This window comes from Cuculus canorus, chromosome Z, assembly GCF_017976375.1.
Source record: "Cuculus canorus isolate bCucCan1 chromosome Z, bCucCan1.pri, whole genome shotgun sequence".
Classification (NCBI taxonomy): domain Eukaryota; kingdom Metazoa; phylum Chordata; class Aves; order Cuculiformes; family Cuculidae; genus Cuculus; species Cuculus canorus.
The window spans coordinates 18,594,990-18,613,733 of NC_071441.1; the positions used below are offsets into that span (position 1 = coordinate 18,594,990).

The 18,744-nt window shown below is 34.5% G+C and overlaps 1 protein-coding gene across 3 annotated transcripts in view; it reads right to left on the minus strand.

Moving 5' to 3' along the window:
* Positions 1 to 18,744, minus strand: part of AP3B1 (adaptor related protein complex 3 subunit beta 1) — a 164,863-nt gene that overhangs the window by 18,007 nt on the left and 128,112 nt on the right. For 2 of the 3 annotated variants that reach the window (XM_054053905.1, XM_054053906.1), the window contains exons 24-26: positions 18,204 to 18,288; positions 8,763 to 8,860; positions 3,502 to 3,640 (exon numbers count right to left, since the gene is read on the minus strand). In XM_054053905.1, the coding sequence (XP_053909880.1) occupies positions 3,502 to 3,640; positions 8,763 to 8,860; positions 18,204 to 18,288 (322 nt within the window). Of the gene's footprint in view, positions 1 to 3,501; positions 3,641 to 7,670; positions 7,708 to 8,762; positions 8,861 to 18,203; positions 18,289 to 18,744 lie in introns of all 3 variants that reach the window. The other variant, XR_008447714.1, reaches the window with a different exon arrangement.

Consider the following 18,744-nt stretch of genomic DNA (forward strand, 5'->3'; position numbering starts at 1 on the left):
ATTACACATTTTTTTCTGGAGTTTTCACATTTAAGGAGAAATTATATTTCCTAGACAAAAATTTTTCTCATTTGAAATGCATTTCACATTCTTGTTTTCAGTAGAAGCCTTTAAAATTGAAATAATCTTTCCCCTTGATAAGAAAAGCAAGAGAGATCAATACATAAAACAGTTAAATCCTATTAAGAACACGAGAACGCTCTGTGTACAGCCTTACAAGGCCAAGTTATCTAATACCTTGCATAAACTATTATGTCAAGCAGGTAACTACACTTAAGGAAGTAAAATAGTAGAGCAAAATTATTTTGCAAATATATGAATATGAATCTGCACCTTTGTGTGCTGATATATGTATTGGCTATTGAGTTCAAAATTTTTGCAGCTACCACTTCAAATAAAACAGAGAAGAAAAGAACTTAAAATAAAATCAACTGTATTGTCCAGCATTTTGTTCTATGCTCAGTTAAATTATTAGAAAAATATAAATATAAATATAAATATAAATATAAATATAAATATAAATATAAATATAAATATTTCAGTTGACATATGGTAAAGAGAGAAATAAATGCATGTAAGAAAGTGTTGCTATCCTGTGATATGGACTGATATATAGCTGATGAATTTGATAGGTTCACATTTATTTAATTTTTCAATGGTGACTGCATGCTGTTGACTTCTGTTTCAAGTATTTATTTTCAGATCTTTACTGTATTTCCTCTAAGTCTTTTTACTTGGTCCTAAATAGGCTATCAATTTAATGAGCAGTAATTTGGTCCCATCCACATGACATCATCTTTGTTAGGAGTACAAATATGTTTCGACTGAAAAAACCCAAGAAACACACACCTGTCCATTACCTACACTTGCACTGAGTAACACAACTTGAATTAATTTTGAATTAGTTTACTACATTATCAGGCAATGTAAATTTCTTGGCATTAGCCATCATTAAGTAGTAATACTCCAGTTGGAGATGACCAGCTAAGAGGTTAATATAATTCATGCTGCATAGTGCAAAATGTCAGTTTAAAAATAGTACTTCTTTTCATGTGTAAAAAAGTATGTTTTAAGCACTTCCAAGAAATGAACTCAAGTAGTCCTCACAGAATAGCATGATGAACTGAAACAAATTCTTGTATATCATTGTGTTCCTCAAATAACACTTGTCAAAAGATATAAAATGATACTATAAAACCAAAAAAAAGTACTTTTAATATATTTTGATTGAATCCGTAACTGCTTTGTCAAGGAAGAAAGTGACTGTTCATTTTATCATCCTGAAATGGTGTACGTGTTACCTAAATAAAGCATAGCATACTTCTTGCATACACAAGATTTTGAAGGAAGAGACAGCATTTTTGTTTAGTCTCATGGCAGAGCTGATTTAATCCAAATATAAGTATGCATTTTTTAAATATATATATGTTTCAGTAATTTGTTTCAAAGTTTTGAAAGCATTCATTACCTAATCGTTACGTCAAATACTCATTTGTCTAAATCTACGAATTACTTTAATGATAATGTAGTGCTATTCAAAAGATGAACAGGTTCATCATGGTATCAATTAGTTAATGTTCCCATTTGTGTTCTCAGTAAAAACAAGGTGCACTTAGGACTACATAGTATCTGTGAACTTGTTACTTACGGTGAAGCAAAGGAAAGGTTATTTTCTAAATGCTTATCATTGCTGAACATTTCTGGTAGGCCATTTAAGTTGTTGTAAACAAGTTTTTATAACGCCTGATGGATGTTGTAAATGCTAACTATTCCGTAACTGCTGTGGCAGACTGAATACATTCTATTTTGATTCAGAAAAAGAAAAGGAGATTTCAGGATGTTCTAAGGCACTCTGAATACTTTAGCTTAACCAGAATATGCCTTCAACCACTGTCTCTGAAGGAGCATACCCAACAGGAAGTACATCTTCGATTTATTTATTGTTGGTCATAGACTCTGTTTTGTGGAGACCCTCCTTCAAAAAAAAAAAAAAAAAGAGCAAGAGAAAGCAAGATCAAATTAGAAACTTATCTACAATCAGGAAACCTATGGCTGAGGTAGGAACTAAGCTATTATTTCAGGAAGCCTTTTCGAGATTCAGTCACAAAACAATCCATCCCTATGTGATAAGTCTCATGTGATGATAGGGTAAAAATGGAGAACACCTGTATAGTGCAGACACTTCAGTCCCTCCTGATTGACATTCTCACCTAGTCTTTGAATTGATGTTGAGAATGCAGGCTGTATAGATCCCTCAGGGATGCAACAAATGAGGACTCTTTCATGGAGGAGCAGGTGTCAATAGTGACAATCATTTCAGTGCAATTGCACTGGCTGTACCATGTTTTTATGGTGAAACAGAATTTTATCATTGACTGTATCAAATACATAGGAAAATCCAGCTGGGCTAATGTATTGCATTGCATTAACAAATGCCCAGTAATGCAAAAAGGACTAAATCCAAAAAGAGAAATATCAGGTTATTAGTTCTGTGTAGGCTACAGGATTCTCACCATTCTGAATAGCCACTTTAGTCAGCAAAATTTCAAAGAAAAACATTATTATTTGCTTTAAAAGAAGATACTTTATTCTTATTGAAATAGCAAAATTCTATGGACTAAAGAGATAATTCATATTCTGGAGCAGTTTTAGTAGATGCTAGGAGAAATGTATGCATTTTCTCATCCTAACACCAGGTTAACAGCTTCCAATTACATCTTGCTGTTGTTATTCATGTCCTCTCAGTTTTCCACACGTGGCAAGTTTCCTGTTCGTTCCTGTCACAAGTGAGAAGCCATACAGCTTCATGGGACTAATTGAGTCAATCACAATAAAAATTGTCATTAACCAACAATCATATCAATTCCACTGACATTCTGTACCACAGCTTTTGGATTAAATGGATTCATCTACAAGAAACATATAGAATGTGGGGCCATTGACTTTCTTGGCTATCACTGGTTTTCAATGCATATCTATGTAGGAAGGACAAGGAAATGTTCAATTTAATATTCAGTGTGCATTTAAAAATATCTTCATCCAACTGAAAAAAAAATATCAGGCTCTAGGATTAACTAGCTGGGTATCATATGTCAAAAATTAGTGTGGGAAAAACAAGATGCTTCTCACAGATGATAAACCTAAATAAGGCAAGTTACTTTCAGAAACAGAAACAAAGGTAAAAAAAAATTACACAGATGCTCCTGGAAGTACAGTGCTTTGAAAGCACTACACTTTGAAACAAAACCAGGCAAGGACAACTTACTCTGACTGTGCACAGTGAAGTGTAGATATTCGATGGTTCTACATACATCCAAATAAAGAGCTGCGGTGTACTTAAGGCTCAAGTTAATGATTCTATGTTACAGTATAATCGGTATACCTTAACAGTTAAAGGTGAGGATAGTAGAATTTCCTCTAATATTACCACGTGCTGATGAATTTTGAACTAAAAAATCCATATTAAAAGACAGTTCCACAATGAATGACATGTAATCTTACCTGTGTATGTTATCTTGACCAGAAGGGACTACACCCAGGTTTGCTGCCTTGACTACCCTCTCAATTACTATAAGTCTAGTAGAGTTCTGCGGAGCAACAGCTATTGTAGCAGATGTCTCATTCATTCCTGTCAGCATCCCTGAAAGATTAAGTATTTCATTATGAATATTTTAAGATTTGGTCACTTATTAAGCATAAAATCAAAGTAAGATACTTATAAATAAAAAAAACATATTTGCATTAAAAAAAATATTTGTCAAGGAAACAATTTTCTAAGGAATTATACAATTACATTAGTTTTATGTATCACTTCCAATGCCCTTTTATTAGAAACAAATTACTAATAACTGAGCAACAATACATGTGATACTAAAGCAACTGTGAAATCAAGATGGTTCTTTTTCACAAAAAGTATAACTTAAAAGAAGAATGTAAACACAGAAATGAAATATTAAGCAAGAAGGATTTGGAAAAGTCCAGTTTAAGCAAGACCATATACAAAGACACCTTTTCATATTTCAATCATAAACCCTCTGCATTTAATTACAATTTCATATCCAATTGCTAAAAATAGTCTTGAAATTCAGATAGTAGTCATTCGTTCAATTTAATTCATTAAGACAAAGTCATCACATTAGAATCTGGGTAATTCAGTTAGTATCCATCTCTCTAAAATGCCATGATAAACTATTTGATTAAAATAATTTGAATATGACTACAAAATGGAACAGAAATGTCAAAATTATATTCAAACATATGACAAAAAAGTAAAGAAAGAATGCTGTTTAAGGACATTTTAACAAAAAAACCACTTTTCAATCAACATCCACTCTTTAAAAGAATGATTTGCTGGATGTTCATGTTGATTAAAACACAATAGTAAATAAAACTTAACACTGTCTGAGTATTTTTGCACTGTGTTCAGAAGCTGAAAATGCAGACAAACAATGGAGCACAGTACTTTAGGCAAAAATATGAAGCATCTGAAACCTAAAACAGCACTAACTATGAAAACAACACCGAAGTCTCAAAAGGCCAATATACTAGGGCTGCACATATAGTTCTAACCCAGAACAAATGGCTCCAAGATGCTTAATAGAGCAATTAAAAAATAAATTAAATATTTTAATGCACTAGAATGTGCATTAGCTGCTGTCACAAAATAAGAGAGACCAGAGTAAAAATAGGACAACTCATAAGTAAATAATGGGCTATTTTAGAACATGATCTGCTCTTGAACAGAGCAAAAATAAGCATACAACTTAGACAAAGATCACCTTTATCTTGAGAATAGAACGTTCTGTTTCAAATTGTTTAACTTCAGGATTAGGCAAAAGCTTTAAAAACTACATACGCAGACTAAAACTGCTTTTAAGCAGAGCACAGGGACTGACATAACACTGCTGAGATGTGTGTACTCATTTAGGATTTAAACCTTCTCCATTAAGCTCTATTGAAGAGAAAACGCTGAATAAATGAATGCAACTATGTTTATGTTAAAAGCCTGTTTCCCGCAGCATGTAATTAAAGGAAATGTTGTACAAAGCCAGTACTTTTGTCAAGCTCCTGTAAATGGAAAGATGGATAGCACTCAGAGAAGTGAATGCATTGCTTCATATTTAACCTTAACACTCCTGTCATTAATGGTTTGTCTAACTTGTTCTATAAAAGACAAGGTACTGCTCCATTGAAGTAAAATTAAAAAAATCAACTAAACCATGCTTTTCAGAACAGAAGATTCATTATCGTCGACTAATGTATTGGCATAAAGCAAAGTAACATCCTATCAAGTAAGGCACACATTCAATCTGCCTTTTCACCCCCCTTTATTTTTAACTCATGCTGTTTTATTGTTATAGGCAATTTGTACCACTCAGCATGACAGTGTAAACTGAATCAAGATTAATTTACATGCAAAAGAACACTTAGGAGAGCAGCATGGTAAGCAAATGTATTGTCTCGATTGCTGAGGTGGAAAAGAACCTGGAAAGAAAAAAGGGTGCTCTAATTAAGGGGGCATCAAATATGATTGCTCGTGGTAGTCAAGGGTTAGAAAATAGTAAATGCCCAACCATTTAAAGAATTAGCACCTTGCTTGTTAAGAAAACAAGTTGGATATATAAATCTTAATAAAATTAGGTAAACAATTTGTTTACTTAACCAAGGTTCTTGGGTTTTGGAGTTTTAAATGTAAAACAGGTATACATTTTTTAAAAAAAATTGACAAAAATTATTTTAAAACATGCCTGTAGGGGGGAAAAACTGTCTTTATACTTAGAGTAGTTTTAACTGCTTACTTTAAAAACACCTTCATAAAAATTCAGATTAATATCCAGGTATAACAATCGCATGCCATCTTTAATAATGCTTGAAACATAAGAATCTAAGAAAACTCTAGTCAGAGCACAGAGAAGCAATTTATCTCGGTTAACTAACTGATACAATGAAATAAGTGTACACATTTTTAATAATAGAAAGAAAACAAAGTGGAAAAATTACACTGGTAGGGAACAAGGTATGTTAGCTACCAGACTAGTTCTATTCTGAACTAAGGCAAGGGGAGTTTTGCAAATGATTTTTTAAACCAGCAGACAAGCAAAAATTTGGATACAGAGTTCCCAACAGCACGCTTCACTCATGCACAATTCCTGCTACAGAAATTGGACTTTGCATGAGGATGTGATGTAAAACAGGGTATAAAATCCTGAGGCCTGAAGATCACTAAATATATTTAAGCAGAAAAGGAAACAGTAGTTTGGCATTTTTATCCACTGCCTCCAAATTATCAATCACAACATCAGCCACTAACTCAGCTGCTGCTCTGGGGAATTACCTCACCAGAGGATTCCCCAGCTCAGGAGGGGAAGGGAAGACAGTGTAGTAAGGCTAAGCATATCAAGAGCAGCATGTGGATAAATCCAGTTTTTGAGGTTCTGCCGCTATTACTAGATAACCTTCACAGCCATGAATATTCAATAACCTGTCTGTTCCCCTTTACTTATACCATCAGGAAGAAAATGGGCATATACAAATGTAACAGACAATGCAAAACAGCAGAGTGTAATTGAGTAAAGACATGTAGCAATGAATTGCCTTCTACACAGCAGTATAATACCGGCTATTTCCTCTTTAGCATTCTTATTAGGTTACATATGCAATTTAGATGTAAAAATCCTTAAAATCCACACATATTCTCATTCTTCTCCAATATAATACTGCATTTCTAATATTCTACTCACTCCTTCACTATTTTTTACCTATTTGTTTCAGTTGCAAATAACATAGGCAACTCCAGGTACAAGATTTGAAACATCTTATGTCCAAAAATGAAAAAAAAAAAAGGAAAAAGAAAAAGCATGGCAAAGGAAATACAAGTTATATAAATCAGATTCATTTGGAGAATACAGACAAATCGAAGTTAAACACAAAATAGAATAATATATACCGACTTCTAAATTGCCCAGCATTTATTATTGTAATGTGGAATTTTCATTTAGCAAGATCACATAGTAATTTCTCCCTAAATGCTAGCTGCTCTTAGATCTTTGTAATAAATAGTTTTGTAAAATTTAGAACTGAGACCTCTATTAACATGAATATTCTGAAACAGCTGATATCTGTAAGAAAAAAGATGCAATAGAAAAGGTTTTTAAACCTGTAGTAAATTTGCCAGCATCAAGTCCTGCATCAAAGTATGAATTCATGAAGACAGAGAGAGCAATACAGAAATGCCAAGAGACCTTCATGTATTTACAAATACCTCATATAAACAAATTTTCAAATAGCTTTATTCAGAGTAGCCTTTCTGCTCTATTAAACATAGCAAACAGCTGCCAGATTTATTCAGACAAATAATCAACAACCATAGAAGTAAAATGGCAGAAGAGAAAGGAATTTTGGCAACAACTCCACAGAGGACCACAGCTATTCTCCAAGTACACTTCTTCTATGTGCTCGTGGTTCTGTATGGCCGGTCAGGAGGAAAAAAAGCCCTCAGTCACAGTAAAACATACAAAAACTCTATCAAAACATCACAAAGCAAAGCAAATATAAAAACGGGGAGGGGAAGAAGCATAGTAACCAGACTTCCTTTCAGTATAACCTCATCCACAATTTTCAGAAAGGAACAGTTTAAAATAATTGTGCCACAGCCTTGTTCAATCACTCACCTTGGTTTGCTGAGCAGGTATAAAGCAGAGAGGCAGGCTTTAGCCAGCAAAGGGTAAGAACGGCAAATAAGTATCAATTGGTTAAGAAAACAAAACACAATCCTAACTTTTCACTGCAGCCATAAGCTTAACTGAAAATGATCTAGGCAATATTTAAGCTACTTTCTCAATCATTCAAAAATACAAAAGCAAGAAATGCTCAAAAGCAATAATTAATAATACATAGCATTACTCATTGATGTTCTTGACTGTTTGACAGATATACTGAGTTTCTGAGCCTTACACAGCAATGAGACAGGACCCCTGGGTATATTCTCATCTCAATGTGGAGAGATTTACCCATGTAAATCCCTATATATTGAGATAGATGAGTAAACACTATTACATTTGAATGCATCCAATATCTAATAATTTATATTTAAAAATATCCAAGAATCATATCCAAATTAAGAGCAGCAGTATAGACTACTCCATTTAACACATGGTCAAAGCTAAGTACAATTTTCTTTTATTATTTTGTATAAATATTTAAGTCACTAAGAGCTCTTATGGAGGTCTGTGTTTAAACAGAAACTTAGGTTCTTTATAAAAGCAACATTAGGAGCATGCAGAAGTATAAATTATGTAACCTTCCTAAAACATAAGATATTTTTATATGAAGTGTTTTAAAGGAAAAGAGGAACAGGTACGCTCGTAGTAGTTAAAAGCAGTCTTGGAATAAAGACTAAACACCAGACAGAACAACGTATATTTGGGTTATTTCCTCGAGCTGTGATTCCAATGTTCTGCTTTGCTGCTAGTAGGAAAGACATTCACACTTCATGATAGGAAGCCAAAACTCTGAGCCAGAAGACAGTTTCAGGGTAAAGGGTGGGCTTGGTGCTCTAAAAGGCACACTGAAAAGCTGTCAAATACCACTGCACATCCTTTTTAAGATATTGTTAAATTAAATTACTAGGATCAGAATGAATGCTAACAGACACTAATACAAACAGCTACGCTGAAGTACTTGCTGTATGCTTGGAAATTGAAAGGCACACAGCCCTCTTCTCATCCAAATACATTTATTGAAGCTGCTGAAATATTTCTCACCTTGCTCCTTCTTAAAGTCTTTCTCTGACATAGTGACAGGCAAAAGTAGCTCTCCAACAGGGGGTTGAATGTTAACATTGAAACGATCATCCTTTGTGCTGGCAAAAGAGAAATTACAGAGAATCAACCAAGTGATTCAACAAAGACTAATATATACATATCAGCTCCAAATTCACTGTGGAATTTATAGACAGCATAAGAACTACCTGCCTGATTTCTACCTTGTTAATTCAAAAGCCTGTTAATTTCTTGCATTGGTAAAGCTGATCCATTTTCTCCAGTACATGTGTAATATTAACACAGTATGCACGCTCTTGTATTTCTGAATACGCAACTTTTAGTCATATTAATGTTTATTTGTATCTTTAAGGCACCACACTCAAACTCACTGCTTGCAAAGGACAAATTATTATGCATTTTACAACTCCTTTAAAAGAACCGTTATTCACAAGTTCCGTCATCAATGACAGCTGTCCTAGAAACAGGGCTAAACCTACAAAAGATATAATAGCAGACAAAATGGATTATTGTTGTCTGAAAAAATCCCAAACAAACCAAACAATAAATTTAGGAGTAAAAAGGAAATACCTTTGATAACTTCAGTTCTGTGACATTTTTTATATTTAAACAAAACCACACAACATACTGCTTGGAAAATCACAGAATTTGATGCAGTTTTCATAACGTCAGTGTTAAAAAAATGACTGTCATTAGCAGTAAATGATTAGTACAATAAAATGCTATAGATTCATTCTCAAGAAATAAATACCACACAGTGAACTTGCTCCTCCTCTCTACTCAATTCTCTAAGTTTTCAACTACCTTGTCTTGGAGTTCTGCAAGTCTACAGAAACTCAAGACGCATTCACTCTCCTACATTTGAGTGACTAACTATACCATAAAGGATTCATCTAGCAATTCAGGATCAGTACATCCAGTCAGAATCTTTGTTAATGCTTTGAGAAATTTTTGAAAAGAATACTACTTTTTTTTTTTTCGGACACCAAATAGTCAATACATATTGATTGCTAATGTGCCACAGATAGCATATGTAACTATAATGATACAATCATTGGAATAGAAAACATATTTAATCAATTAATATCCATGGTATTTAAATTAACCTCAAATACGTTACTAAGTTTTCATGACTTCAAAATTCTGAAATAAGACAGACCGATGGAAAAAACCAGCACTAGATCAATAATAGAGAAAATATATGTGCCTCCTTTCTATAGATGTGAGACAAACCACTTGAAATCAGGAAAGTGTTTTATGGTCCTATCACTTAAAAGGCTAATACCATAATCATCCAATTTCCCAAGAAAATACTTAGGAAATAGGACATTATTATCTTCTGACCACTTATAATTACGCTTAAGGACACAATCTTAAGTATGGGCTTTACAAATAAAATTTAGCATTAATGCTAACTTTGTTGAAAATTATTAGTTTGTAAACATACAGTGAAATAATCCTTTAAAATCTGGCTAGTATTTCCTCTACAGAGAATCATTCTTCATGTGCTGCTTTTAAAAATTTGCTTAGCTAAAAACTCTCACTTTTTTTTTTTTTCCAATGCTACATTCCATCTCTAAAGTCATTAGCATATTAAAAGAGAAGGGACTGTTTGACTGGCTTGATCAAGTACTCTGTAAAATAAGAAATTTTGGTTTTCTTTAATTTTTCCTTTGAAAACTCATCAAGAATGCCATCAGATTAAGAGATGAAGGAAGGTTCTTTAATCAACTGCCTTATAACTTCTTGCTGTTTATATTTTATATACTACTTAGACAATATTACTAAAACTTTTAACAATACCTTCATTGGTATTGTTCAACTGATTATTTCTCCAATGTTATCCTTCATATTTAAGCAAGAAGTGCAACACATAATTCAGCCTAAAATGGATAAACAGCTTTGTGTGCAATGATTCATGTACTACATTGACTGGACATGCCATTTGTACATAGAGTTGACTTATAATGTCCGTGATTACATTGCTCTGAAATACAACAATCTTTTCACAATAAAAAGGAATGAAAGCAAAAGCGTAGCTTTGGTTTTATATGTCTGTAACTACTCAAGAGGACCACTTGACACCTATACTGTTAACAAAACTTCCAATTCCTTTTCCCATAGTGATTAAAAAGTTAATAGATATTCTTTGATAAACCATGAACTCTCATTGTCTAGAAGCAGAAATTCTCACTGCTAGTTCTTCAAAACCACTTTGTTCTTAATTTCACTTTAACCAGCATCTGGTTTACTTTTACATTACATTAATTTCAGCTTACTCCAGTAAACTTATTTTTCAGCAAGAGAAAATAATCATCCCTTTTATCATTCTTTTTATCACACACTTTACAGGCTAGACGTAGAGCTTTCATTTATTAATCTGCATGTTTCAGTGCATTTTTATATTAAGCGATCTAGTAACATCTATTTTAACAAAAGTAATTTCATAGTTCCACAGCACCTTAGAAAAACTCAGGCTGGAAGGGGCTCAAGCTGCTCAACCCAGGGCCACCTTAGTTCACATTGTTCAGATTCTTGTCCATTTGAGCTCTGAGTGTCTCCAAAGACAGAGATTTCACGATAACAGATGACTTTAATAATAAAACTGAGTCTTGCAGTACAACTATATAACTTCCCCCAATATCTAAGTAAACTAAATATCATTGTATTTAACTTATTTATTTATACTTTGAATACTATAATTAGTATGAACTACGTTTAAACAGAAATTGCAGACGTGATTTGAAACTTGAACATTAACATTTAAGAATCTGGCAAACAATTGTTTCACGCTGCACTGACACATCTCAGGTGTTGTTGCTCTAACACACCTGGAAGATCAAGCTGAAGAAGCTTATTAGAAAAAAAAAAAAAAATCACAGTTTCTCAAGCCAGCGAAACATAACTGGTTTTAGATTTCAAAAACTGAAAATTGCGTTTTCTCATATTAGCAAGAGCAGTTGTTAAGTTACATCCTTAGTGGAACACGAACGCTTAACGACAAGTCTGCAGAAGGAAGCTCTGAAAGACTCAAACAAATAGCAATGTCCGATAACACTACCTCCCCACTAGTTTGCAAAATCCGTTTTGTATTTAATTGTCAGCCTAGGGGCAAATAATGTTAGACATCATTACTCTTACTGTTGCCTTAATAATAGTTCAACTGTACCTATTGTATTTGTAAAAGTCTTACACCACTTTCATGATGTAATTCCAAGGATCACATGAATTTATCTTCTGATGTACCCAATTAAGATGAACAAATGCGAGATGATAATGCTCCCATAGGAACACAGGGAGACTTATCATCTCTATAATAAATGACTCCACAAGACTAACATTCAATCGTTTAGAAGACGCACAGTTTTAACTTTTCTTCAGATGGCTGCAGTGGGAGCAGCTAGCATCTGTCATTTAAAACCAGTGTCTATTTTGCTTATTTCCTCTCTCTTTCCTTTTTTTTTTTTTTTTTTTTTTTTAAAGAATTGGCTCCAAAGGGTTCCTGGGAAAAATGTTCTCTGCCATAACAAAAAAACTTGAGGATTATGATGGCAAGATATTCTTTAAAACTAATACAAATAATATTATCACTTGTGAATGAGTTCTTAAAAGATTCCACAATGGCAGTCTTTAAAGTCTTCATTTTCAAAGCTTTAAAAAAATTATTATTCTAGTAAGAGTCTAGGGAATATTCTTCTTGCTATTCATAGTATTCTTTTTTTTTCAGTCTTAGTAGCTGCTTGACTCAGAATATATCTATCTAAAACCAGCTCAATATTTTTTTCTTGTATTCAGAATATCTCCACAGATGATAAAACTTTAAGAAGGGAAGAGAAAAAGCAACACACCAAGTTCCTCCAAAACATGAAATGGAGATGTCTGGGAGACCTTGCTTGTAGTCTTGGTGAAGAAAGGAAACATTAGCATCCCGCTTTTACGAGAAAAAGGGCCAGAGTGATAGAAGAAATGAGAGCATTTTTTCACGCCCAGCCTTACTTTTTCCAGGTCAGTTATCTATCTTGACATAATTGCTTTCTGGAACTGAGTCAACTGACTACTCTAGCATAATGAAGTAAAGAGGAAAGTATCAGATTGCTTGTCTTAATCTCCAACATCTGTAAACAACCTGGTTATCTGCTGATGGAGCACTAGGGAAGGAAACAGCCAGAAACAAATGAAAATGCAAGCAACAGTGATCTGAAGAGAGACTCGCATCTCTAACGTTAGCTTTAAATACATTCCATAACATATTAAACTACATAATTTTAATCAGATGCTTTTGTGCAAGCATCTACACCTGAATGCATGCTTGCACTCAGTACAAGTACTGATTGCTACCCAACTGATCCTTCTCATTTACTCCTCTTTGCAGGTAAGAGTTCTGCCTGGAAAGATTCCTATATCAACACAGATTGAGATAAGAGAATTTCATGCTGGAAAAAATCTCTTTGGAAAGAAAATCAGCAAGATGCTCTCTTTATACAGTCCAGGGCGGATGAGGCAAGTAGACAGCTTTCTTTTCCATCATAACAGGAGAAGAGTATGTTCAGGATCCCAGCTCTTCTAGTAACACTGGGACACAGGAAATGCCAATATAAGGCAACGAGCCCATGCTTGTAAAAACTTCTGTCACAAGTCACACTGTTTTCCCATGATCTCATTATTCAGAGAAAGAATGGAAGGCATAGAAGTTGTTGCTTTCATTCCATTTCTCCTTCTTATTGGGAGCTCTGATTGTACTAGGGGAAGAGATGCATGGCGTGGACATGTACCCTACGCCAAGCTGTTTCAAAGAGAGCTAAACAAGTTCCTGTATACTCTTCAAAGGAATGGGAAGAAGAAAACAGGTTTTTCATAAATAAATTTTATCTTCAAAGCTGTGGTTCTTTCAAGTCTTTGGGAATAGCTAGGAGAATTTGGAGAGGGGATGAAAAGAACAAGGAAGCAGTGACAAGGACAATCTTGCTCCTTCAGCTATGAATGTTGTAAAGAGGACGTCTCCCTTTCACCTATAGACTCGCTAGACCCCTAAAAGAAGCTGGAGATAGCTGATGGGGTTTTGCAAATGCAGATAGGAATCCAAAATGCTAAACACATGTACACAAAATGGAAGAAGGGCACATACACAGAGCAACTTTGACTCTGTAACCTTACTTGCCTTTTTTCTCTCGGGATTCAAATGTCTACATTCCAAGGATCCAAGGCCAAATTTTGACATGGCACAGCTCCAGAATCTTTGTGCACGTATCTAAGGAAAGTGGCAAACTAAGAGGAACACCTAAGGATATCTTTTAAGTAGAGACATGCAAGATAATAAAGATAAAACCAAGAATCATCATAGATTGGTTTAAATTGGAAGGGACCTTAAAGATCATCCAGCTTCAAGCCCCCTGCCATGGGCAAGGACACATCCCCCTACATCAGGCTGCCCAAGGCCCCATCCAACCTGGCCTTGAACACCTCCAGGGATGGGGCAGCCACAGCTTCCCTGGGCAACGTGTGCCAATGCCTCACCACCTTTATCGTGAAGAATTTCCTCCTTATGTCTGGTTTAAATCTTCCCCTCTCCGATTTAAAGCCATTCTCCCTAGTGCTATCACTACATGCCTTTGTAAAAAGTCCCTCTCCCCACCTTTCTTGTACGTTTCTTCAGGTACTGGAAGGTTGCTATAATGTCTCACCAAAGCCTTCTCTTCTCCAGGCTGAACAACCCCAACTCTCTCAGCCTGTCCTCATAGCAGAGGTGCTCCAACCCTCTGATCACCTTTATAGCCCTCCTTGGGATGCGTTCCAACAGTTCTGTATGCTTTTTATGTTGAGGATTCAATAAGAGATAGTGGTAGGATTTTTAAGATGGTGATTACTAAGACCTCAACAGTTCAAGAGAAAACACACCAATGTAGAAATTTATAAAACCTGAAAGTAAAAACAACCAATTCCACAGTCAGTGGGGTACCGCCTTCAGTCTGTACCATCAAACATCTGTTCTAACCTTCCTCTACTCACTGACGCCTATCAGCCCAGCGAAGACTGAGGTCTCTTATTGGGATGGTGAATACATTGATGCTTAACTAGGATTTAACAAGTTACCAGACTACCTTGCACATGAGTCAGCCAATAACAAATTGCTTTATACTTTTAAGTTGTGTATATCTTGCTTGCAGAATCTGATCAAAGTAACACAAACTGAAACAGTAATGCTTACAAAAATCTTTTAAAAGACTAAGTTCCTCCATTTATTCCTCTTTAACTTTCTGCTTGAGAAGCATTATTGTGCAGAACACCAGTGTAGCTGAAGTAATGTTCCTCTGCAAGCAGATGGCACAAGAAAAATCACAATGAAGAGATGTTCTCCTTACAAATGAGCATCCAAATACACATTCTAAATAAATGCATTAGGCACAGTTTTCAAGTTAAAGGTGTTTCATGTCTTTTTAATTAGATGTGTGATCTTGGTAAGCTTCAAAGCTTGGCCCCTTGAACCTCTTTACAATGCAGTTTCTCCTTCATTGTCCTTGATTTGAACAACAAATTCAGAAAGATATCTAAATATTTTATTACTCAGGTTAGTTTTTTTCTTTATACAGTTTGTATTTATTAAACCACTAGTACAACAGCATATCCCCAAGCAGAAAGGTAGTGTTTGCTATGCAAAACACACAGTCCATGATTGGCATCTAAGACCAATTGATCTACCCATTACCACTAAGTCCCTACCCCCACAAGCTTTACTACAAAGCTATTGATTTAAACACTGCCGATCGGTTTCCATTTTCTGATTTTGGGCAGGCCAATTAAGAAAGTGAGTAATTGTGATTACACTGCTTCAGGATCAATTACATTTGATGCAAGACAAAGTGCTCCTCTTAGAACAATGTAAAGAAAATGATTATGATCAGGAACACTTTAGTGCTGAACACGCTTCTAACAAAAATGCAAAATAACCGACAATGCCTTTCATAAATATATGTTAGCAGGAAACATAAGAACACTGGCAATTTTGTGTGAACTGTATTTCAACTATATTTTGACAAACTTCTACAAGGCAGTTTTCCTTTTGGATAAAAGCTTTTTAAGAAGCGTGACAAGTTAAAAAGCCTACAGCTGAGCTCTCTGAGACATAGCTCCCAAAACATCACACTGAACAATTTCTTCAATGATACGAACACCAGTAGGATTTTGAACATGAATACATGTTTAAACAGTAAAATGGTGAAATTATGCAGCGGATATTTTACCTATTTTTATCTGTTTTCTAAGAACTACTGTCAAAGACACAAGGCCATATCAATTAGCAAAGGAACAAAGTAAGCAATTCCTATTCTTAATTTAATTTTAAACTTAGCTTGAGATTTGTCATTGGACTCACATTGTCCAAATCATTAAAATGAATACACCACTGAGGTCTGAGGCAAATCTATTTACAGTGATGTTACTCATAGTCTGGTCAGTGTTCAGGAATATTGATCTGTCTTGTTTGTCTAATAGGAAAATAATAAACAATTACTAGGCAATGTTGGAGAAAGTAATCAGTTTTTATATATCACTAATACAGCAGACCTCCCAAAACATAAAGGTGATGATCTGCATAAAATCAATGTGCTATGCTACATTGCTTATCCTCATCACTACTAAGATTCTTAGCAATAAATGGTATAAGTTTGGAACCAAATTATTAGTATACTGAAAATATGGACTTGAAAGAAAAACATCTGCCATATTTAAAAGAGAATGTTCCTGCTTGATAAAGCGTGCATATTTTATTTAAAAAAATCTCCAAAATATATTTAAGGAAAGAGAGAGCCCATAATTTTGAAGCAATTACGAAATTGCATTGCCTATAAGGGAACTTCTCTTCTGAAATAAACCTAGCATCAGGCAACAGTCCAAAGCTACTTCTACATTTCAGCAAACAGCATAGAGACCATCTATAGCAACTTGACATGCATAAACTGCACGGTGCAGACATCTTGCTGGAGACACTAATATCTTTAAAATGACTACGCATGACCATCCCTTGTACAGGAAAAGGTTTGAGGAGTAGGAAAAAAAAAATGAATTCAATAGTAAAACCTCCTTGCCCCTAGAACAAGAAATCATATTTTAGCAGCAGTTCTTTTGGAGTCCCTTGGGTATATGTCTATTATAAAGATTTTCCCACTATCTTTAATAACTCGTAAGTTGCACAAGCCGTATTTAGTAGGAGTACACTAAAATTTCAACAGTATTCTAGAAAGGAGTACAGAATTTCCTCAAAGGGCCTCCTCTAAACTTGAATGTGGCAATGTGAATGTCTAATCAATATATTTTTGCACAGGATATATTGAGTGAAACATATTTTGTTCTTGCAACATATAATTTGTTCTTGCAACAAAACATGTCAAAAAATATTATTTCAAAACGTGTAAAAAAAGTGTGTAATCTATTTACTGTCTTTTCATAGTTTCAAAGGCTATATAAGCCTGAACTGCTCTTAAAAGAAGGTGGATAGACTTCCCCCACCTGTTCATGCTAATATTTGGACACTTCTATAACAAATTTTCCCTGGTGTCAAATGCTAGTTTGTAACAGAGTTCTCACTGGGTGAAGAGGATCATTGCTAACCTAGAATGCAACAAGAACTCATATAAAGGAGAATCCTGAATATGTAAATAATTAGCACAAGAAGTGTAAATCAAGCATATCAGACAAAATCTACCTGGCCAGCCAGTTACTCATTTTCATTCTTCCTGTAATAATTTAAAAGAGTCTACAACATGAGAAATACACTTCTTTGCCTAGCAAATTCTCGGGTTGGTTTCATGCAGTCATGTCACATAGATCACAAACACCCATAACAAGCGCTTGAAGTACTACAATTACTCACACTGTGCTTTTTTGATTTGTGATTTCCTACGAAGAAGAACACACAAAAAACACTCCAGCAGACTACTCAGACCTGACTGGTCCCTTGAAGTTGCTGTTATTAAGAAGAATGCCAAGAACAGGAGAAAAAAATAAAAATAAAGCTCAGAAACAGAGAAGTAATTCTAAACTGGAAGAGGAGTTCATGCTTTTCTTGGTATCATTTACAGTAAGGGAAAAACAGGACCTCCCAAACACAACCTGTGAAAGACTTTTTAAACTTATACATGTAATTTCAAACCTAGATTTAAGTGTACCATCAAAATTCGTTTTTTTAGAAGCAAGTGCTAAAAAAATTTTGAAGACTGAAGAAAAATGTCTATTCTTGTAACAGTAAAATCGAACACTAATTACATTTTATTTCTCTAAAACATCTTGATAATACATCATGTTGTGAACAGTTGCTCAATTCTTAAAATATTTAATAAACAGTAAATCTGCTACTGCCAAGTAAATTTTTAACATACACTACTTTTGCATTCCAAGAGCAAAAAATTACCTTCCCTCCCAAGAACTCACCATAACTGGAAACTGGCTGTCTGAGCAGAATCACAGAAGTCAATACCCATTGAAACAGTAATGGATCCTGCAGGCTCAAGGCACTCTGCATGAAAACATTTCGAACAGGTGAAGTACACACAAAACAACAGAAACACCCCACCCCCCCGCGAAACTTTAGATAATTAAAAAACATATTTAAAAAAAAGGCTCCATATGAAAGAGACAATATTTGTAGTTTTATTTCAAGTAGGTATCACTCAAATGTCACACTTGCATGTTAAGTGTCTTGGATCCTCTCTCTCCACAGTTAGTGCACATTAAATGTTGCCATTTCAATCTTACAGTCCCACCCACCATCAACAAAATAAAGATTTGTACTAGAAAAACTAATTATTCACAGAAAAAATTACACTGAAGTTACATCCTTTTACTTCTGTATGGATCCAGCACAGGGATTTAATTTTCAGTAACACCAGTTTGCAAATTTAGTTAATAAACAGTAAAAGCACCATAAGATTACAGGCTCCAATTCAAATTCAGATAAAACCCTGTCAAAGCC